This window comes from Corticium candelabrum, chromosome 1 (genome assembly GCF_963422355.1).
Source record: "Corticium candelabrum chromosome 1, ooCorCand1.1, whole genome shotgun sequence".
Lineage (NCBI taxonomy): Eukaryota > Metazoa > Porifera > Homoscleromorpha > Homosclerophorida > Plakinidae > Corticium > Corticium candelabrum.
The window spans coordinates 9,474,080-9,492,305 of record NC_085085.1 but is presented as its reverse complement, the minus strand read 5'-3'; the positions used below and the strand labels follow the sequence as shown (position 1 = coordinate 9,492,305).

The 18,226-nt window shown below is 40.5% G+C and overlaps 1 protein-coding gene across 2 annotated transcripts in view; it reads left to right on the top strand.

The window, feature by feature from the left end:
* The window catches only part of LOC134182100 (uncharacterized), a 13,281-nt gene extending 2,647 nt beyond the window's left edge, over positions 1-10,634 (top strand). Inside the window, exons 1-8 of one of the 2 annotated variants that reach the window (XM_062649449.1) lie at positions 3,257-3,640; positions 6,113-6,198; positions 6,284-6,419; positions 6,483-7,255; positions 7,320-7,437; positions 7,501-7,586; positions 8,632-8,773; positions 8,833-10,634. In XM_062649449.1, the coding sequence (XP_062505433.1) occupies positions 6,196-6,198; positions 6,284-6,419; positions 6,483-7,255; positions 7,320-7,437; positions 7,501-7,586; positions 8,632-8,773; positions 8,833-10,298 (2,724 nt within the window). In that variant the 5' untranslated portion in view covers positions 3,257-3,640; positions 6,113-6,195 and the 3' untranslated portion in view covers positions 10,299-10,634. Of the gene's footprint in view, positions 1-3,256; positions 3,641-6,112; positions 6,199-6,283; positions 6,420-6,482; positions 7,256-7,319; positions 7,438-7,500; positions 7,587-8,631; positions 8,774-8,832 lie in introns of those variants that run through there. The other variant, XM_062649441.1, reaches the window with a different exon arrangement.
* The last annotated feature ends 7,592 nt before the right edge of the window (positions 10,635-18,226 follow it).

The window sequence follows — 18,226 nt, the reverse complement described above, 5'->3', positions numbered from 1 at the left end:
CTTGTATTTTTCAAAACAACTCTACAGAGAAAAGAAACATCACTCGTTCTATCAATTTAGCACAGGAAGGTCGTTATGGTGATGCTGTACGTGCTCTCACTTCCACGGTTTGTGCTCCTTATTATGACAAAGATGCGCTTGATGAACTTAAACGACGTCATCCTGAACGTGACCTCCCCATGTTTCTGATGACATGCCTCCAAGTTTGACATGTGATTCGACCTTAGTTCTTAATGCTTTGAAGGCTTTTCCCAGAGGTACCAGTCCAGGTGTTTACGACTTAGAGGACAGCACTTGTTATGCAGTAGCTGGATCTGTAGCTCCAGCCTCGCAGATTTGCCTGGATGCCTGAGTAGTGTCGTGGGTACAATGGTGTTATACATCTGCAGGGGAACTCAGATTTGGTTCACATCGTATATCGTCTACAGCAGGGGTTCAACAAGGTGATCCACTGGGTCCACTTCTGTTTTCTTTGGTAATACTGCAACTCTTAGGTGATATTGGTCCTCTCTCAGGTATGCAATTGAATTTATGGTACCTTGAAGACGGAGCGCTTGTTGGCTCTCGTCATGTGATTTGCCATTTATTGAATTTGAAGTTGGAGAAAGGCCCTTCATTTGGTCACAAGCTCAATTTAGACAAATGTGAAATATTTTGTCCAACAGGTGACCAAATGTTCTCAGAATTTCCAATTGTTATACGTCAAATCTGTTTGATCGAAATTGGAGCAGAACTTGTTGGTTCTCCAATAATTGGGTCTGATCACTTTTTTGATGAGTTTATTAACAAACGTGTGAACAGTGTTCTTCAAATGCAGAGTTGTTTACGTGATCTCAGCAATTCATAAATTGAGTTCCATCTTCTTCGATCGTGTCTTGGTCTGTGCAAGATCAATCACATTCTTCGAACTGTCCATCCTAACCATACCATGTCTCGTGTTACTGCATTTGATGCAGGCCTTTGTCATTCTCTGGAAATATTAATGTGTGCTTTTTTACCTAATCATGCATGGCAACAGGCGATTTTATCCATGCATTTGGGAGGTCTTGGTTTCAAACAAGCAAAAACAACTGCACCATCAGCTTTCATTTTCAGTTGCAATTCTACTCGACAATTTAATTTTTGTTACTCCAACTATGTTCAGACATTTGGTGCGACCTACTTTACATCCACAGCAACATCTGATGCCTTACTTTCTGGATACATACCTGGAGAAGATGAAGGTCACAGTCATTTTAGGATATTTTTGTTGATTTTCATAAGGAGGTTACTACAGACTTGTCATCTATGTCTTAGAAGTCTCTACAGTCACAGATAGAGTGTTCCATCTTTGCTAATCTCAAGGAATCTCGCAGCCTTCGAGATATTGCTTGCCTAAACACCGTATCATCGATTCATGTTGCAACCTGGTTGTGGGCATTTTCGAAGTTAATGTTAGGCCTCACTATGGCTTTGCATGAATTTGCAATTGCAGTCAAACTCTGGCTGGGAATTCCTATCTTTCCAGATTTTTTCCAGGCTACACGTTGTATGTGTGGACATACAATTGATTCATTTGGAGATCATCTTCCACAATTCAGACGTCATAATGGTCTTCGGGACATCATGTATCACACGTTACTTGTTGATGATGCTGGTTCACGCCTTGAGCTGGAGAGGAAGAAAAAGATGCTCATCACCAGGCGGATGTGGAAGCTGCAGGCGGATGTTTCTACCCTTTGATAGTTGAAATGTTTGCTTTTTGGACACCTGCTGGTTTAGCTACACTAGGAATAATTGCCTCTAAAACGATGACAAAAACTAGACTTTCAGTTAGTCAAGCATTTAGTAATTTGTTCGAACAATTATCTGTTCGTCTCTGGCAGTTTAATGCTAGAATATTAAATGATAGATTAGATTTAGCAGTGGATGTAGAGTGGTGGGATTTACCCAATGTATAAATACAATATATGTGTGTGTGTGTGTGTGTGTGTGTGTGTGTGTGTGTGTGTGTGTGTGTGTGTGTGTGTGTGTGTGTGTGTGTGTGTGTGTGTGTGTGTGTGTGTGTGTGTGTGTGTGTGTGTGTGTGTGTGTGTGTGTGTGTGTGTGTGTGTGTGTGTGTGTGTGTGTGTGTGTGTGTGTGTGTGTGTGTGTGTGTGTGTGTGTGTGTGTGTGTGTGTGTGTGTGTGTGTGTGTGTGTGTGTGTGTGTGTGTGTGTGTGTGTGTGTGTGTGTGTGTGTGTGTGTGTGTGTGTGTGTGTGTGTTTTACACCCTATATATGTGTTTTACACCCTATGTATGTGACTGACCTAATAAAGTCACGTTCTGTGTGCCATACCCTGCATGTGCACATACTATCTGCTACCTATAGCGAATTCTGAGACAAACCAAAGTAAGCCTATATCGGCTGATATCTGATAGCTGATACAATTATCGGTACAGCACTAATCAAACGACCTATCACATGCCCAAAATGATCTACAGTGTTGAGCAGGAGGAATATGGCACACACAGGGCATGGCATGAGAGGATCAACTTAAGCACGGACCCAGGATTTTGGTGTCACCCAACTTTGATATTTCTTGCACAACTGCAGAGTTCTTGTAAGCCTCTCAGTTTGTTTTATGCACAAAGATTGGCAGCAGGAGTTTTCTTATCTACGGACTCTGGACTTTGCTGTTTGCTTCCCTGTATGGGGATAGCGTGACTGTTTTACAGCTGCAGAAGGAGTGGAGAAAAGGAGGTGTGTGTGTGTATTTGTGTGTGTGTGTGTGTGTGTGTGTGTGTGTGTGTGTGTGTGTGTGTGTGTGTGTGTGTGTGTGTGTGTGTGTGTGTGTGTGTGTGTGTGTGTGTGTGTGTGTGTGTGTGTGTGTGTGTGTGTGTGTGTGTGTGTGTGTGTGTGTGTGTGTGTGTGTGTGTGTGTGTGTGTGTGTGTGTGTGTGTGTGTGTGTGTGTGTGTGTGTGTGTGTGTGTGTGTGTGTGTGTGTGTGTGTGTGTGTGTGTGTGTGTGTGTGTGTGTGTGTGTGTGTGTGTGTGTGTGTGTGTGTGTGTGTGTGTGTGTGTGTGTGTGTGTGTGTGTGTGTGTGTGTGTGTGTGTGTGTGTGTGTGTGTGTGTGTGTGTGTGTGTGTGTGTGTGTGTGTGTGTGTGTGTGTGTGTGTGTGTGTGTGTGTGTGTGTGTGTGTGTGTGTGTGTGTGTGTGTGTGTGTGTGTGTGTGTGTGTGTGTGTGTGTGTGTGTGACTCCATTGTGAAAGAATTGTATTTGGTGAGTGTAAGCATTTTGGGACCTTTGTGTCACAAGTTCAACTCAATAGGTTGATCACAGGCATAAATTTCCGTAGGCAAGGAACTCACACAAAATTACCCATCTTGACTCGAGTATAAATTACAACTTTGTTTTGACTTGGGACGGTGGCAGCCACCAACTGTGACTTTACAATTAGCCACTGTGTTCCTGAAGCGTCTTTGGCTGCCTGCATCTTAGTTGTCATTACAAGTCGGCACTCAATCATGTCACTTTCTTTTTGCTGTTTCATTTTACAGTTGTACCGCTGCACTCCAACTTAATTCTGGGACTGTGCCACATACCCACGAGTTCTCTTCAATACCAAGTTGACAAGTTCTTAGATAAGACTGTAAAGTTCCCGGACTACCAAAGATAGGTGAAGACGCTTTTCTTAAATATTTTTAGCTTTAAACATGTTTACATTACTTAAACTAGGTTAGATTGGAGCAAGTGGGAGCAAGTGGAGACGTGCCCGTATATTCAAACTATACTGTTCAAGTTGGGACATGTAACTAGCAGACCAGAATAATTTCATTTCGAAAGGATGTCTTTGAAAGGGATTCACTGTCTGTTTCTGTGTTTAATATGGTCATCAACGTGTAGGTTGATGTAATTTGCTGATCTTTTATTGCCCACTTAGTCATATTTGCATAGCACCTGTCGTGTCCTGTTAACTCAGCTTGCTGATGGCACCTGTTTGATAACGAAAAATGTTTGTAGTCCTTCTGACAAGTCTCAAGAATTTTTCGTTGGGTGTAGAGATGCAACTGAATGTGAGGAAATCTTGTGTTTTGGTGTGATCCTGAATTAAAAACTTGTCTGAGACAGTACCGTTTATTGCAGACACAACATTCAAACTTCTCTGCCTGTTTTTTAATTCTCTATATGTACAGTGACGGCAGAAACAAAATTTACAAATTTTACACAAAAAGCTTATCATAGTTTTTGGGTAGTAGATCTTCCTTTGTCATGGGTTGAACATTTGTAACAAGACGTACATTGGCCCAGGCAAGAAGGCTAATCTATCAATTCTCTATGTCAAACCGGTAATATTGGCCAATGTTTACTCTTTGTTTCAATTGATCACATCTTACAAGCTAGAACGACTTTTGGACTCAGGCGATTTGGCTGTTCAACGACTGGCACAAAGTGGAGTGTATCAATAATTATCTGCAACTTAGCAACACAAAATTTCTTCCTGCAAATCTTGCCAACTCAATGCCTAAAACGAAAAGCGAATCAGTAGTTCAGTATTAATGCCAAGATGAAAATGAGGAAACCTTGACTCAACATGATATACCAGCTCCATGGCAAGGTCAGTCATAACAACAAACAGCATTTACTATTCGACAATTGCTACCCTTTCAGATCCGATACAAATGGTCTATAATCCCTCTTGTGGACATGCTGTCTCAGAAATTGAACTTAGTGTGATGGGAACGAACCGTAACAAGTTCTTACCTTCTGCGTGCCGGAAGACAAACACTATCACAAGTATGTAATGACTGCCTAGTATTACTACAAGGGGCAGGTACACTTAGAGGCATAATCAAATACTCTCTGTCATGAAAGATGGTCTCAAAAGCTGTTTAATAGATGGGTTTGCAATGGATAGCGATCTCCCTAGAGAAGAGTATTCCTATTTTCAATAAATCAAAGAAAGCTTTGCTCCACTGTCACACCTGACATAATGATTTACAATTCAGCAGAAAAGGTGTTCAACCTAGAATTGATAATACCTTGATCAGATGCCAAACAAGCAAAAGAGAATAGATATCAAGACCTAATTGGTGGAATAGCTGCCACTAGTATCAAACCGCACTGTATACCGTTGAAGTTGAGATTCATGGAAGCACAATTTACTATTAATTTTTGAGGTTGAATGACGTCTTTTCTCAAATATAACGACGAGATCCAATAATTATTGAGACAATTAGTCACTAGGAAGGCTGTCTGTTTGTATGTGGTGACAAAGAGACTCTGCGATTTAGAGTTGAGCCAATAGAAACACGGGTAGTTTGCACTAACTTTGCATAGTTAAATCGAGCATCACTGTAGTGTTGATTGTAAATGCGCTGTTACGTGTAATATATGCCAATGTTGGCATGACTTTTCGGTGCTTTCCTTTAAGACAGCAAAGGATTTTCTCATATTAATAGATATTTGACACCACTCGTTTTGCTGTTTGCCTTTAGTAATTCAAATATTTTGGTTTTAGCTTGAACAAAATTGCAACCTAGACACTGTATTACGAAGATGGTAAAATCCTTTAGTACATTAAATAGTAAGTACCTGAAGAACAACACAGTTTTAAATTGGTTTAGGCAAATTTTCCAAATAATAAAAATTTTGCTGTTAGTGAGTGTATTAATTAACTTATTTGTAACAGTTATTGTTGGCAATTGAATCATTTTTGGTTTACGAGTGACATTGTATATGCATTAGTGCAATGGGATTAGCTTATTTTAGAATGTAGCTATGCTTCAGCTTGCAGAGGGCATTGATATCTTTAGGTTGTTTCATTAGTTGGTAGCATTACTAAAATCGGGTTATGACTTCTGAAACAAAGCTGTTTTTCCTACATCCATTATGGATTTGTAACTAAACTGTTTAAATCTATCTGTCGCAGTTTGAGTTGAGTTTGAGCAAGTGTACTTGCTGTGATGTGTAATCAAAGGCTTACAATGGCGTTTGGCGAAGACTAGTGTTTTGAGTCTTTATGCGCTAGTTAATTAAGAAATCTTTTAAGATGTTTTTGTGTTGAGGTTACAAGGTTTTTATAGTACGTACGCGTGAGATTCGACCGTGGTATGACTTTGTGGATCACATTTATTTTATCTTTGCACAGGAGAGTTTAACTTTAGAGCTGCTGACCATGAAACATCTAAAGTTCGAGAACTAGTTGGCTTTCTTGGCTTTAAAGCAGGCAATATGGTATGGAAATTGTCGATCATATCAGCCCCTTGTATGACCAGAATACATATGTGTTTAGTCATGCGTATGTCATTGTTTGTTTTAGGAGAATGGCCTGTGTCAAGATATGATTATGTTAGGTTGCAGACAGAGCAGACCATATCTAGAAGTATTTGATCAACTTGCTACTGAGGAGTTGGCTTGCACAACATGCCCCATTGTGGACAACCTACTGCACATTAGTAAGCGTTTGATTATCTAATCAAAATTTGGATTGTGCAGTCATTACAGTGAGGATGTTGTAGGCAGTGTTCCTTTGCTAGTGGCTCATCTTGCCTGTAACTACCACTTGCGCTTTGAGCACTTTTTGTTGACGACTCATGACGACTTGATGCCAGTTCTGCAAGAAGATATCCTAGCTGCTGCCGATTGTGTTGAATATCTTACTGCAAAGATGGGAGTGATGTTGGACGGTAGTGAATGCCGTCTGTCTTGGAACAGATTGAAGCAAGCAGCCCAGGACTGTTTTATTCGTCGTTTGTCGCGCGATCGGTTAGACGACATGTTTGTTGATCATGCAAGACAGCTTGCAGCAGAACTGTACCTTACATTGCCAGATGATATAGCGGAAATATTTGTTCCTTTGTTTTCTTTTCAACGAACGGCTTTAATCGTTGGCCATGGAAGTCTTCCTGTTGGAGACGACGTCATGAATTACCTGACGTCGTCAGAATTCGTTGCCCTTGTCTGTCCTTCCGATCGATTTCTGTCGAGCATTGCTGTCTCAAAGGGTCTCCTTATGAAGTCACTTGATAGCACTTTGACTGCAGTGGAGATGCACGACTTTGCACAAGTCATTATATGGCAAACACGAAACTTCATCTACCATTTTGAACCAGGTATGATTTCTGTAACAGGGGAGCCTCTGCCATTGATGTCTTTACCTGCGGAAAGCAATCGTGTCACTAGCCTGTTTGCTGATACCTCAAACGAATCAGAAGGAGAACGTGCAAGTGAATGCATTGATTCTGCTGGTTCACACCCATCCGCAAGTATACCGTCAATTAGAGAAGCAATGGTATTGCTATTACTTTTCTTCTTACTTAATGAAACGCTATAGTCGCTTTGATCACTCGATCTAGGTTGCATTGCGTGAGTCCGTTGGTGCATACCCGTGGAGATTGTTCTTGAAATATTTGCGCAATGCTGTAGTTGAACACATGAATACCAGCGACAGCACAAGAGCGTCGATTAACCCTCGTAAGACTTCTGCACTTATCTGGGACAACCACTGGTGATATATTTAAATCCTTGTATTTGCAGGGGAGCCGAGTTTGGGTGCTGTTTATTTCGACAGTCACCTTGGACGTCAATTGATGGAGCTGATTGGATATCGGGAACTCGGTTGGGTAAGTAATGATAAGCAATGTTTAGATTCAGTCTTGAAGGCGGCTTCGACCAGCCAAGAACCTTGCATGGAGCACAGGAACGTTAGTAGTAGACGCAAAAGACTATATTTTCAAACCCAGACAGAAACAGTTAAACATCTGAATACATAATTGACAGCAGAGTGTTTTCTGTCTCACAGCTCAGCTAGGCTATGTGTCATTTGGTCCTCAGACACTTTTTTTACAGTTTATTTAGCACATCAAATTCGTATTCTGTCAAGTCAAAGTAGTTTGTAATCTGATCAAATTCACAAGACGTACGTCAAATGAATTGGTAGTGTGTCAGATCAAGTTTGTAATATGTGAAGTCAGATTGGTAACGTGTCAATTAAATTGCCATTGTCAAACCTAATTTTGTAATGCATCACACATCACACAATGCCAAAAGCATTGGCCAACTGTAATGGAATTGGAAAATTTGCCTATTGGAAATTGACCTCAATTAATGCGCAATGTCTATCAATTCTCTGAATTTTTTAAACTTCACTGGGTTTGGTGAATGTCGACATTGCTTTGCTATTGTTGCGAAGTAGCTCTATTTGAAATGGATGTGTGTAATAGCATTGATTGTGATCCATACACTAAAGTCTTACCTACTAGATGGGACGTCTTGCGCATTTGATTAGATATCTTGCTAATTTGATTTGACACCATCCAGATTTGACTTGATGGACAACAAAGTTGGTTTGACAAGTTACAAATTTGGTTGAGGTATAACACTTTGATTTGACATATGGACAATTTGATTTCACAGACTACAAACTTGATCTGACATACTACAAATTTGATTTGACGTCTTGTGAATTTGATCTAATTCAAACTACTTTGATTTGACAGAATACGAATTTGATTTGACAAGTGACAATGTTGACCTGTAAATGGTGTATAGACGTATGTTAAGCTATTGCATGTACATGCAGAATGTTATGGGCGTGTAAGCTGTAATAATTGCTATGTGTATATATATAGCGTTTCTCGTGTGTTGATTTTCTTGGCTTGCATGTAGGAGAACCAAACAGCCACTACGTATCGCCTAACTATGTCGAATGTCGGACACCACCGACAACAACTTGCTACATTTAAACAGCTGGCAGACGAAGAATTGGCGTCGACGTCATGCCCAGGCGTCGAGCAGCTTAGAGAAATCGGTTATATAGTCATTAACACACATCATTGGAAACTCTATACTTTCTTACTTTGTTTCTAGATAGCATGCCGTTGTGGATTGCTCACTTGTCGTACAATTTCCACATTCGGGTTGCGCTGACCATTCTGACCACCAACGTCCTCTATTTAGAATTAGTGACGGAAGACATTCGTTGTGGTTTGGAATGCATCGACTATCTCGGATCAAAGTTGAACATCATGGAGTCCGAAAGCAGCTGCCAACAAGTGTGGCATGCGACCAGACGAGCAATAGTCGCGTACACCGATAATCGAATTAAGCATTTCGTGAGCGAAGTGAAGTGTCACTTGAAGTCATTTGCCGGAGAATTATTTAGGAAACTATCAACAAGGATACCTCGTCGACTTGTTTCTATTTTCAATCATTTTTATACCGTTAAACTCGCGGCTGGCATTTGTGCGTCAGGAGAAATGCTCGTTGAAAAGAATATTGTACTCTATTTGGAGAGTTTTGATGACATGCCGTCTCGTTGTATGTCAGAGAGATACGTGGAGAGTGTAGAAAGGATGCGATGTTTACTATTCAAGTCGTTCGACGAACGTCTTGCCTTACGAGATGTGTTGAGAATATCGGAGATCGCGGCGTGGCAGTCGAGAAATTTTCTTTACCATTTCCAGTCTCAAACCGTGTTCGATTCGCAGACAAATCCGTTGTGTGAAGAAAGGCTGCTCATCACAGGTGGCGTGGTCGTCGACGTTGATGTGTCACGCGAAGATCGTGATGAGAAACAAGATGTGAGTGAAAAGGCGGAAGACGAGAAGACGGACGAGGACGACAGCAAACCTTCTGAGATTAAAATTGTAAGAATATTAGAACAAGTGAGATCGTCGTCGTCGTCGTCATCAGTAACTGCAAATGCAAGACATAGTGCAGCAACATATGATGAATTGCAGTCTAACGATAAGGAAGATAATGGAGAATTGGACGATTGTACTTCAATAGTCTCAATAACTACAGATTCGTTACAAGAGATTCGGAGTTGCTTGACTTGTTGTCGTAGTAGGAAAGAAATTGCGAAACTTGAGGCGGATGTTTGTTGTCTTATATCTGCGGATGTGCGTAAGCACAGAACTCTGGAAAATGATCTTCAAGAGTTGCAGTCAGTCATGCTGCCCTCGTCTAAACTACCGGGTGTTATTTGCGCTGCTTTCAAAGATGTAATAAAGGAAAAAACGTCTTTACTTGCTGACGTGACGGAGCGGCTCACTGAGTTAGATCACTTGATGGCGCATGCGCTGAGATTATCGCGAGCGCAAAATTGCGCGATGGAGCAGTTGTTGGCAACTGTGGACGCCTTCAGGATTTTAGACTTTATCTTGAAGACGAGCCGGACTGATGGAAACGTTGTCGACTTGCTTTGCAGTGCAATTCATTTGTTGTCCTCAAATGAAATTTGCAACGTCACCTGTCACATGGGGATTCAATCAGATCTCAGTGTATGCAATATTATTCGACTTGTGAAGCAGCAAACTGGCAACAAGTGGTAGCTATGCTGAGTCTAAGTATATATAGATCGTGTGCAACCCTCTGGACGATCAGACCGATATGGCAAAGAACAGTAGTGTGCTATCCGAAAATCTATTGCTAGACAGCTATATTTTCTGATATTGCATTAAACGCTGCTAGCTGTCAGTTTGTCAGGTTTAGTAATAGATTTTGGAACGCATGGTTATCTTGTACATTGTTTTCTAATGGTACCAGCGTCTTGTTTTATTATTGCTGTCTGTGCTTTTCTATATGACATTGCAATCGCCATGGTTATTGCGGAAACATGTTGAACCTCTACCTTTTAACAAGACAGATCAAATACGGAAACTCAAGTTTAAAAACTCGTTTTTATGAAGTCACAAGTTATGACGTCATCATTCAATAATCAAGTTGTTTTGAACACTCTATAGTCTACTTCCAGAATCCTTGTGCGCCATCGTGTGTGACCACCTTGATCAAGGCGATAGCGCTGCGTTTTAATGTAGTTAGAGCGCGTGCTGGGCCTTACATTTATATATATATATATATATATATATATATATATATATATATATATATATATATATATATATATATATATATATATATATGGGACCTATAATATAATATATATGTTTATATATAAAAAAAAAAAAAAAAAAAAAGAAAAAAAAAAAATATATATATATATATATATATATATAAATTTGGAGTAATAACTTCACAGATTGTTGGTGACAAGGTTACGTCACCTAATGAGTCATTCTAGTTATGCGTGACTCACCAAACAAGGTGGAGGTTACTTGTAGAGAACATAACGTCATAATACTCTAATCGGTTGAGATATTTTATATAAACGCTTTAATTGCTGCTAATCGCGAATTGTTAGTTAATTAGCAAGTTCTGTTTCCAGACAGACAATACACGAATACGTATGACGTCATGGATTACCTACTGTCAAGCAACACAGTCGCTCATTCGATGTCGATGATGTCACACTTGGCCGTGTGACAGAGCTCCTAAACATGACATAGACTCGACTGCAGCCAATATTCGTTCTCATTCGATGGAAGGAACAGTAAAGTCTCTACTTGTCATTGCAGCTGTCTCCCTTGCTCGCAATGGGGCTCTAAGCAGGTTCCGTGCAGTAGAGTAATTTTTAAAGAAGCGGTTTGCCATTGTTGTTCGTTTCTACAGCGTCTGCAAGAATTTGCCTCTTTTTGACCACGAAGGAACCGTTTGCCTTTCTCTAAACGATTATCTTCACAAGGTAGGTCTATTGAAAATGTTCAAGTTAGAACTAAACTTTCATACAACGTAGTTCATCAACGCGACTGCGAAAGGTGAAAAGGTAATTTATAGCCTTTATAAAGAGTATTTGTAATTGTTACTATGAATCTTTATTAAGGGATCATCAGGAAAGATCGGTCCTAAGGTAATGCGCGCTAATTAATGTTTGTAGTATTCATGTTTAATCTAGATAGTAGTATATAGTAATTCAGAATCATAGAGTTGAGTTTAATACGTTTGCCATGTGTCGTATACTATAGGGAGAACAAGGTGAAGTTGGTAGAGAGGGGAGGACAGGCTTGCAGGTAAGCTTTGTAGCGTTTTACCTAGCTAGGACAGCATACAAAGGATTACTATACTCGTGTTTGTAACTGTAGGGAATACAAGGTGATGATTCTAGCATCGTAAGTGTTTTGTTCACATGCCTTACTAACACTGACAGCCTGTCGCGTCGCGAACAAATACCTGCCAAATTGCGTAGATTTCCGACTTGTTCATGTCACCTTCGTGGTTGCAAATGAACGCTCGTTTTGTGGAGGCACCTACGTACACCGGTGTTGACTACATCGGTTTCTCGAAGGGCAGACCGCGGCGCCAAATATTTCAAGTAAGATATTGTTTTTCTCTCGAGTTTGTTTTCTTTAATATAATTTAATGATTTAATATAACGATTTATATTTAATTTAAGTTGATTTCCTCTAACGATTTAGTTCGTAGTGATTGGCTAGATATATTACTTGATACTGTAAAGTTTTACCAGGGGACAGACCATGGACACCCAATGACATTAAGTGAGAACTCGTCTATTAAGTGGTAATGTTTCAATGCCTTTCAAAGAGTTTATTTATTATGCCTTAGCGATCTGCTAAGGCAGAATGGCTAAGTATTTCAACGGTCAGCGTCGATCTTGCACAGAGTATAGAATCATGCATGCAGACGCTAAATTCATTCAAATGTGTTTGATTTCTCGAGAACTGCCTTAATTTTGTAACCTTCGCTAAGCTTCATTGACAGTGAAAACCGCCACAGTCTAGCCGTCATATGTCTTTTGTTTTCATTGAGAAGTCTTCGGCCCATCTGTTGCTCCTATACTTGCTTCTGTAAATTCCTTGCTTCATCTTTCTAATCATATTTTTGGTTTTCTGTTCATAAAGTCTTCGATCTTGTCGTCTGGAAAGGCAAAGAATTGTTCCAACATTTCTGTAAATTTCCAATTTTGGTATGACAGAGTTTCGACTCTCAACTGCCTCCTGGTCGGTCTATGTGATAAGACCAACTGTGTGGGATTCGAATATGCAGACAATGGCGTTTACTACTACACCTGGACAAACCCACCTCCTGACGATCATTGTTATCAGAATAATCACGGAATGCACCGATGGCCTGATAACGCTTCTAATCGAGCTACGATCACGTTTGACATGACAGATTCTCAGACCATTGCTATGACATGGTCACATTACACGGACCATGCAACACTGTACACATCTGACATTGCAATAGACTGCAACAATGGGCTTTGGATCATGGGTTGCAGATACAGAGAAAACGACTCGTTTCGTATGCGTTTCTTTCAGACGCAAGTCAAGATAAACAAACTGTAAACAGTCTTTGCTCTTACTGTGCACTATACGAGTAATAGATTGTTGTCTGATGTGCCTACCGACGATAGTGTACAACGTATTCACAAAGTGTAGAATTTGTCTTGCGTAAAATTAGAGCATCGAAGTTGACGAAAGTCAAGACAATATTCAGTTTATGCACACAAATGAAGTCACGTTATTGTACGGTAACTTGTAGTCTAGAGTCTATTATTACATATATATATATATATATATATATATATATATATATATGTATGTATGTATGTATGTATGTATGTATAGCAACGGGACTCGAAGTGCCTCACTTTTACCACGTGCTCGTCTTGTGACGCGGATGGTACCATATGCACTTGCAAGCATACGCAGACGGATAAAACACTACGCCAAATTGACACTTATCGACAACCAGTTACTTCGACTACGCTCTCACTACTTCACTCCAGTCAGCATGTCGAGACGGTACCGTAGAGTTTGCCCTTCTGCCATGCAGAGATCTGCTGGTATTTACGTTTGCGTGAGAAACTTTTGTTGCTGTGATATTGGTGTCAACAGCATTAGATTGCATACAAAATTTAAGACTAGGTAGTCTAACAGTAACTCTTGATAGCAATAGGTATAGGTAACAGAGTATTCCACAATGCGTCATCGCAAACCCACATACCTAATAATAACATCAAAGACAACCGGTTTGCGCTTTACTAGAGTCTATTTACTTCAGATATTTTCTTATCGGATGTTAGGGTTGCCGTCATCGAAAGAAGATTATTTCATTGCGTTGAGAGTCGTCAGGTCTTGTCGATTAGTGAATAGCAATTTGTAATATAGTACTAAAGCTACAGTTACAGGGGTGGGCATGGTCGGTGGGGTTGACGCTCAAATTCCCTTGCTTGTACCTGGCGCTCCGGATTATACGGGATAGCACGAGGTACTACACGTGATCAACTTTAATTAAAAAATGGCGTCTTCATTTTCCCAACCTGAATCTGTTCCGGATTCTTCCTTGAAGACTAGAAGTAGGAAGGCTCAAGAGAAATCACGGATCCAAACAGTTTTGAAATTCTCGAAAGCGGAACCACTCGGACTCCGTGTAAGAGGTAGTACTAGTAAAACTCGTTCAGAGCGAGAGTGTAGTTCTCCGGAAAGTGACGTCGGCTCGGAAAATGTTTACAGTGGAAGTACCAGGATTGAGGGAAATGAGAGCGAGGTACACGACAGTTATCTCGATAGCAACTCTGTAGTAGCGGTGTCCAGAAATCTAGTCGAAGACGCTGGCGGATCTCTAGAAGTGCACCTAGTTCCTGAAGAATCGGCATGTTGTGAGGCTGCCGCTGTTGACTCTCACGAGGCCGATGAAGATCTTAACGAGTATCGGCATGCACCCACAAGAAAAAGGAGAAAACTTCACTTTCAAGAAATTTGGAAAGAAAAATATTTGATGGCTCCTGGCGAACTAGCAGATACAATGGTGTGCATGATATGTGGTCAGCAACTAACGTCTCTGAAGAACAGCACTGCTAAACGACATGCCATTCGAAATCACAAAGATTATACAACATTCACTAAAGAAAAGAAGCATGAAATTTCAAGACTTTTTCAACAAAGGCAAGTCCAGAAGAGGCGGCAACAAGAATCATTACACCAGTACACTGATCCGTCTAGTCTAAAGGTGACGACGTCTTACAAACTAGATTTCACTCTTGCTAAGTATAAAATGCCGCTTTCATACTGTGATGCTATGGTTGAGTTTGCTGTAGCAACGGATCCAAACTCCGATGTTTTTCGGTCAATTACTGGTAGTCGTCGCACCGTTACAAGAAGAACAATGGATCTTCATCAGAAAGTTCTAGTGCCTGAAGTACTTAAAGGGATCAATGACAGTCACTTCTGGTCACTGATGGTTGATGACTCTACTGAGACCGGAACACATGAGCAAATGATATTGTATGTCAGGTTCATTGATTCGCGTCTCCAGTCTATTGTTACTAGATTTCTGGGTGTAAAGAGAATTGAAGGTCACCCCAACGCAGAAAACCTTTGTAGGAGTATCAAGTCTGTAATTGGCAGTGAAGGATCTGGTTATGCTCTACCAACAGACCGTTTAGTTTCTTTCACCACAGACGGAGCATCAGTTATGTTGTCTTCTCAGAATGGCGGTTTAGGTAAAATCAGAAACGAGATAGGAAATGCTAAACTTCTGTCTCAGCATTGCTGTCCTCATAGACTTGTTCTTGCATCAGAGGCTGGTCATCTGCTGCCTGATTGGATAGAAAAAACTGTAGCCTCAGCCATCGACTATTTCAAAGGCGGTCCTTGCAGGAGAGACGAGTTTCAGAAGTTTTTACAACTGGCTGAACCTGGAGGGGAATATCGTCGAATAGTCGACTACCATCGTATCAGATGGTTGTCCCTCCGCGCTTGTGTCGATACTCTGTGTACTGTTTTCCCCATTTGGTTAATTTCTTTGAAAGGGAGAAAGGCAATCAGCAAACAACAGCCAGACTAGAAAAAAGGCGGGCAAATTGTACAGCGACCTGTCAAAGCCAGAATTCTGTGTCTACCTGTACTTCTTAGGCCACAGCTTGAAATTCTGGCTGACCTAAACAAGGTGCTGCAAACCGGCGAGCAGTCAATCCACACCACTTATCTAAAATCCGGGCATGCAGAAAGACGTTTGTCTCTTCAGTAGTAAGGGACGTTGAAAAAAGTGTTGACGACTTTGACAATCGACTAAGTATGGACGAAGCCATTAGAGGACTGCCAGATAGTGAGTTTCAAGAAGAGTTGAGAAAGTGCGAAGAGCATTCGTTAGTGAGTGAAAGAGAGCTGAGAAATATGAAGAAAACCATGGTTTCGTATGTACAGGAAGTAGGGAGAGCACTAGAAAAAAGGTTTAGTAATGAGAGCTTTTATGCAGATCAATGCAGCTTTATAGAACCACTGAAGAGAAATTTTCAAAAGGCTGACATTAAACAAGTCCTTCAAATGGTTGATAGTGGGTCATGGTTCAACGTAGACAAGTTGGAAAGACAATACAAGTCATATCTATTTGACGGTTCTCTTGACTTTCTATTTACTGACACGTGCGACAGAGACATCACACGATTTTTTCTCACCCTCGTCCAGCAAGAAGAATTCAGCGAGCTTGCTAGATTGGCGTTGCTACTGCTAACAGTATCACCAGACTCAGTAGCCTGTGAAAGAGGTTTTAGTGTTATGAACTACGTAAAAAACGAATACCGCACCTCCTTAGCCGATTAGACACTAAATGCTCTAATGGCACTAGCGCTAGACACCAGATCTGTTGCTGAATTTCCGTACAAGTGTGCTTTATAGATAAAGGTATAGACAATGCAATTATGGACGTTTGTTGTGTGCGTGCGTGTGTGTGTGTGTGTGTGTGTGTGTGTGTGTGTGTGTGTGTGTGTGTGTGTGTGTGTGTGTGTGTGTGTGTGTGTGCAAGCGACGTGACGGTGCGTGCCTGCCTGTCTGTCTGCAAGAACAATCTGTCGCTCGCTTGGCGCTCACTTGATTTTCCGTGACGCTCACTTTGAGCGCCATAGCGCCAGTTGCCCACCCCTGACTTAGTTGTCTGTAGCAGCACGGAAAACTGCGTACAAATGGCTCTAAAATATACAATAAATTAAAGAAATGACTCAAAAGTTTATATTTGCATTGCATGAACAAGAGGGCTGTTCAGCTAAAAGTTGAACGTCTTCGTTGTACATAGGCATAGATACTGTTGCAGTCAAATTAATAGCACAGACCTGCATCTCTGTATATATTTCATTCACATGCTACAGACTAAATCCACTATTGAACATCTAAACAGTGACGTAGACATGATATGAAAATGGGTGCTTAATTATTACCTACCTATGGCGTTTAGCTCGATTGGTTTATATGCATTTTATGTAACCGAACGTAATTTGTATGCCATTTTAATTGTTACTGTTAATAAAGTTACAGATTTATAAACACGGAGTAAGGATATTGTATACTCAAGGTCCTTAGAGGTGACTACCACAAAGAGGTGGGGGGGGCTGTTCATCTTTGTGATGAACAGGGGCTACACATCTTGAAATATACTTTGCAGAGACTATAGTATCGACGATTCAACATTCATATTATCCATGATTGCTTCCATGCAGTGCTATACGAAGGGGATGCTAGCATGTCAAGACTAATTAAACTCCAGTATCGTCACCCATCCGCGCTTGATCTAGAACTTTGCTTTTGTAAATCAAATAAATCAGAATGAATGTTATGAGAGAGTCGCCAGATACTGTACATGAAATAGCCGAGCTTATAAAGAAATCGCCCAAGTTCAAAGTGTTATCATGCAGCCTTTCCCGGTCTTTCAATATCGCATTCTTTGCTTTGCTAACACGTTAATTAGGACGGTCGAAGTCTTAATAGCTGAAGAATTATCAAGCACTGATGGGACGCATCAGAAGATGCTGTATAGTCGAAACAAAACTATACTTTCGACTTCTACTCTAGACTATTTGTTAGATAGCAACTTCCCAATGTTCAATTAATCTTGACCCCAAAGTCTGCCAAAATGTACTCTTGAGTCTTGAATCCGTAGTGTATCATACCAGTCACTGAGATTTAGTAAATATATTTTAATTCACAAATACTCGTACAGTATGCTTTAAATTATTCATTATCGCTCGTAGTGCATTATTCACCAAATTTATGCAAATTTATTGCAACGTTTAGATTGTAGCGATGCTACCCATCTTTGTGGTCTAACGAGGTCAGCCATTAGTAGGAAATAATTCCGTCTGCAGTAAAGTATTGAGCATGATGGGAAACGGTCATTTCTAAATCTGTGCGACTGGATGTTTATCTAACGGCAACAGTCACTGCCAACATTATTTAATAATTCATACGGTATATATATATATATATATATATATATATATATATATATATATATGTATGTATACCGGGGGACCACATGCATAAATGCTAGGAATCTGTATTTTGGCAAATTAATCGCTTCGTGAGGCTTTAGATTTCCATGGGCATGCGCAAAACCGCATGGATAC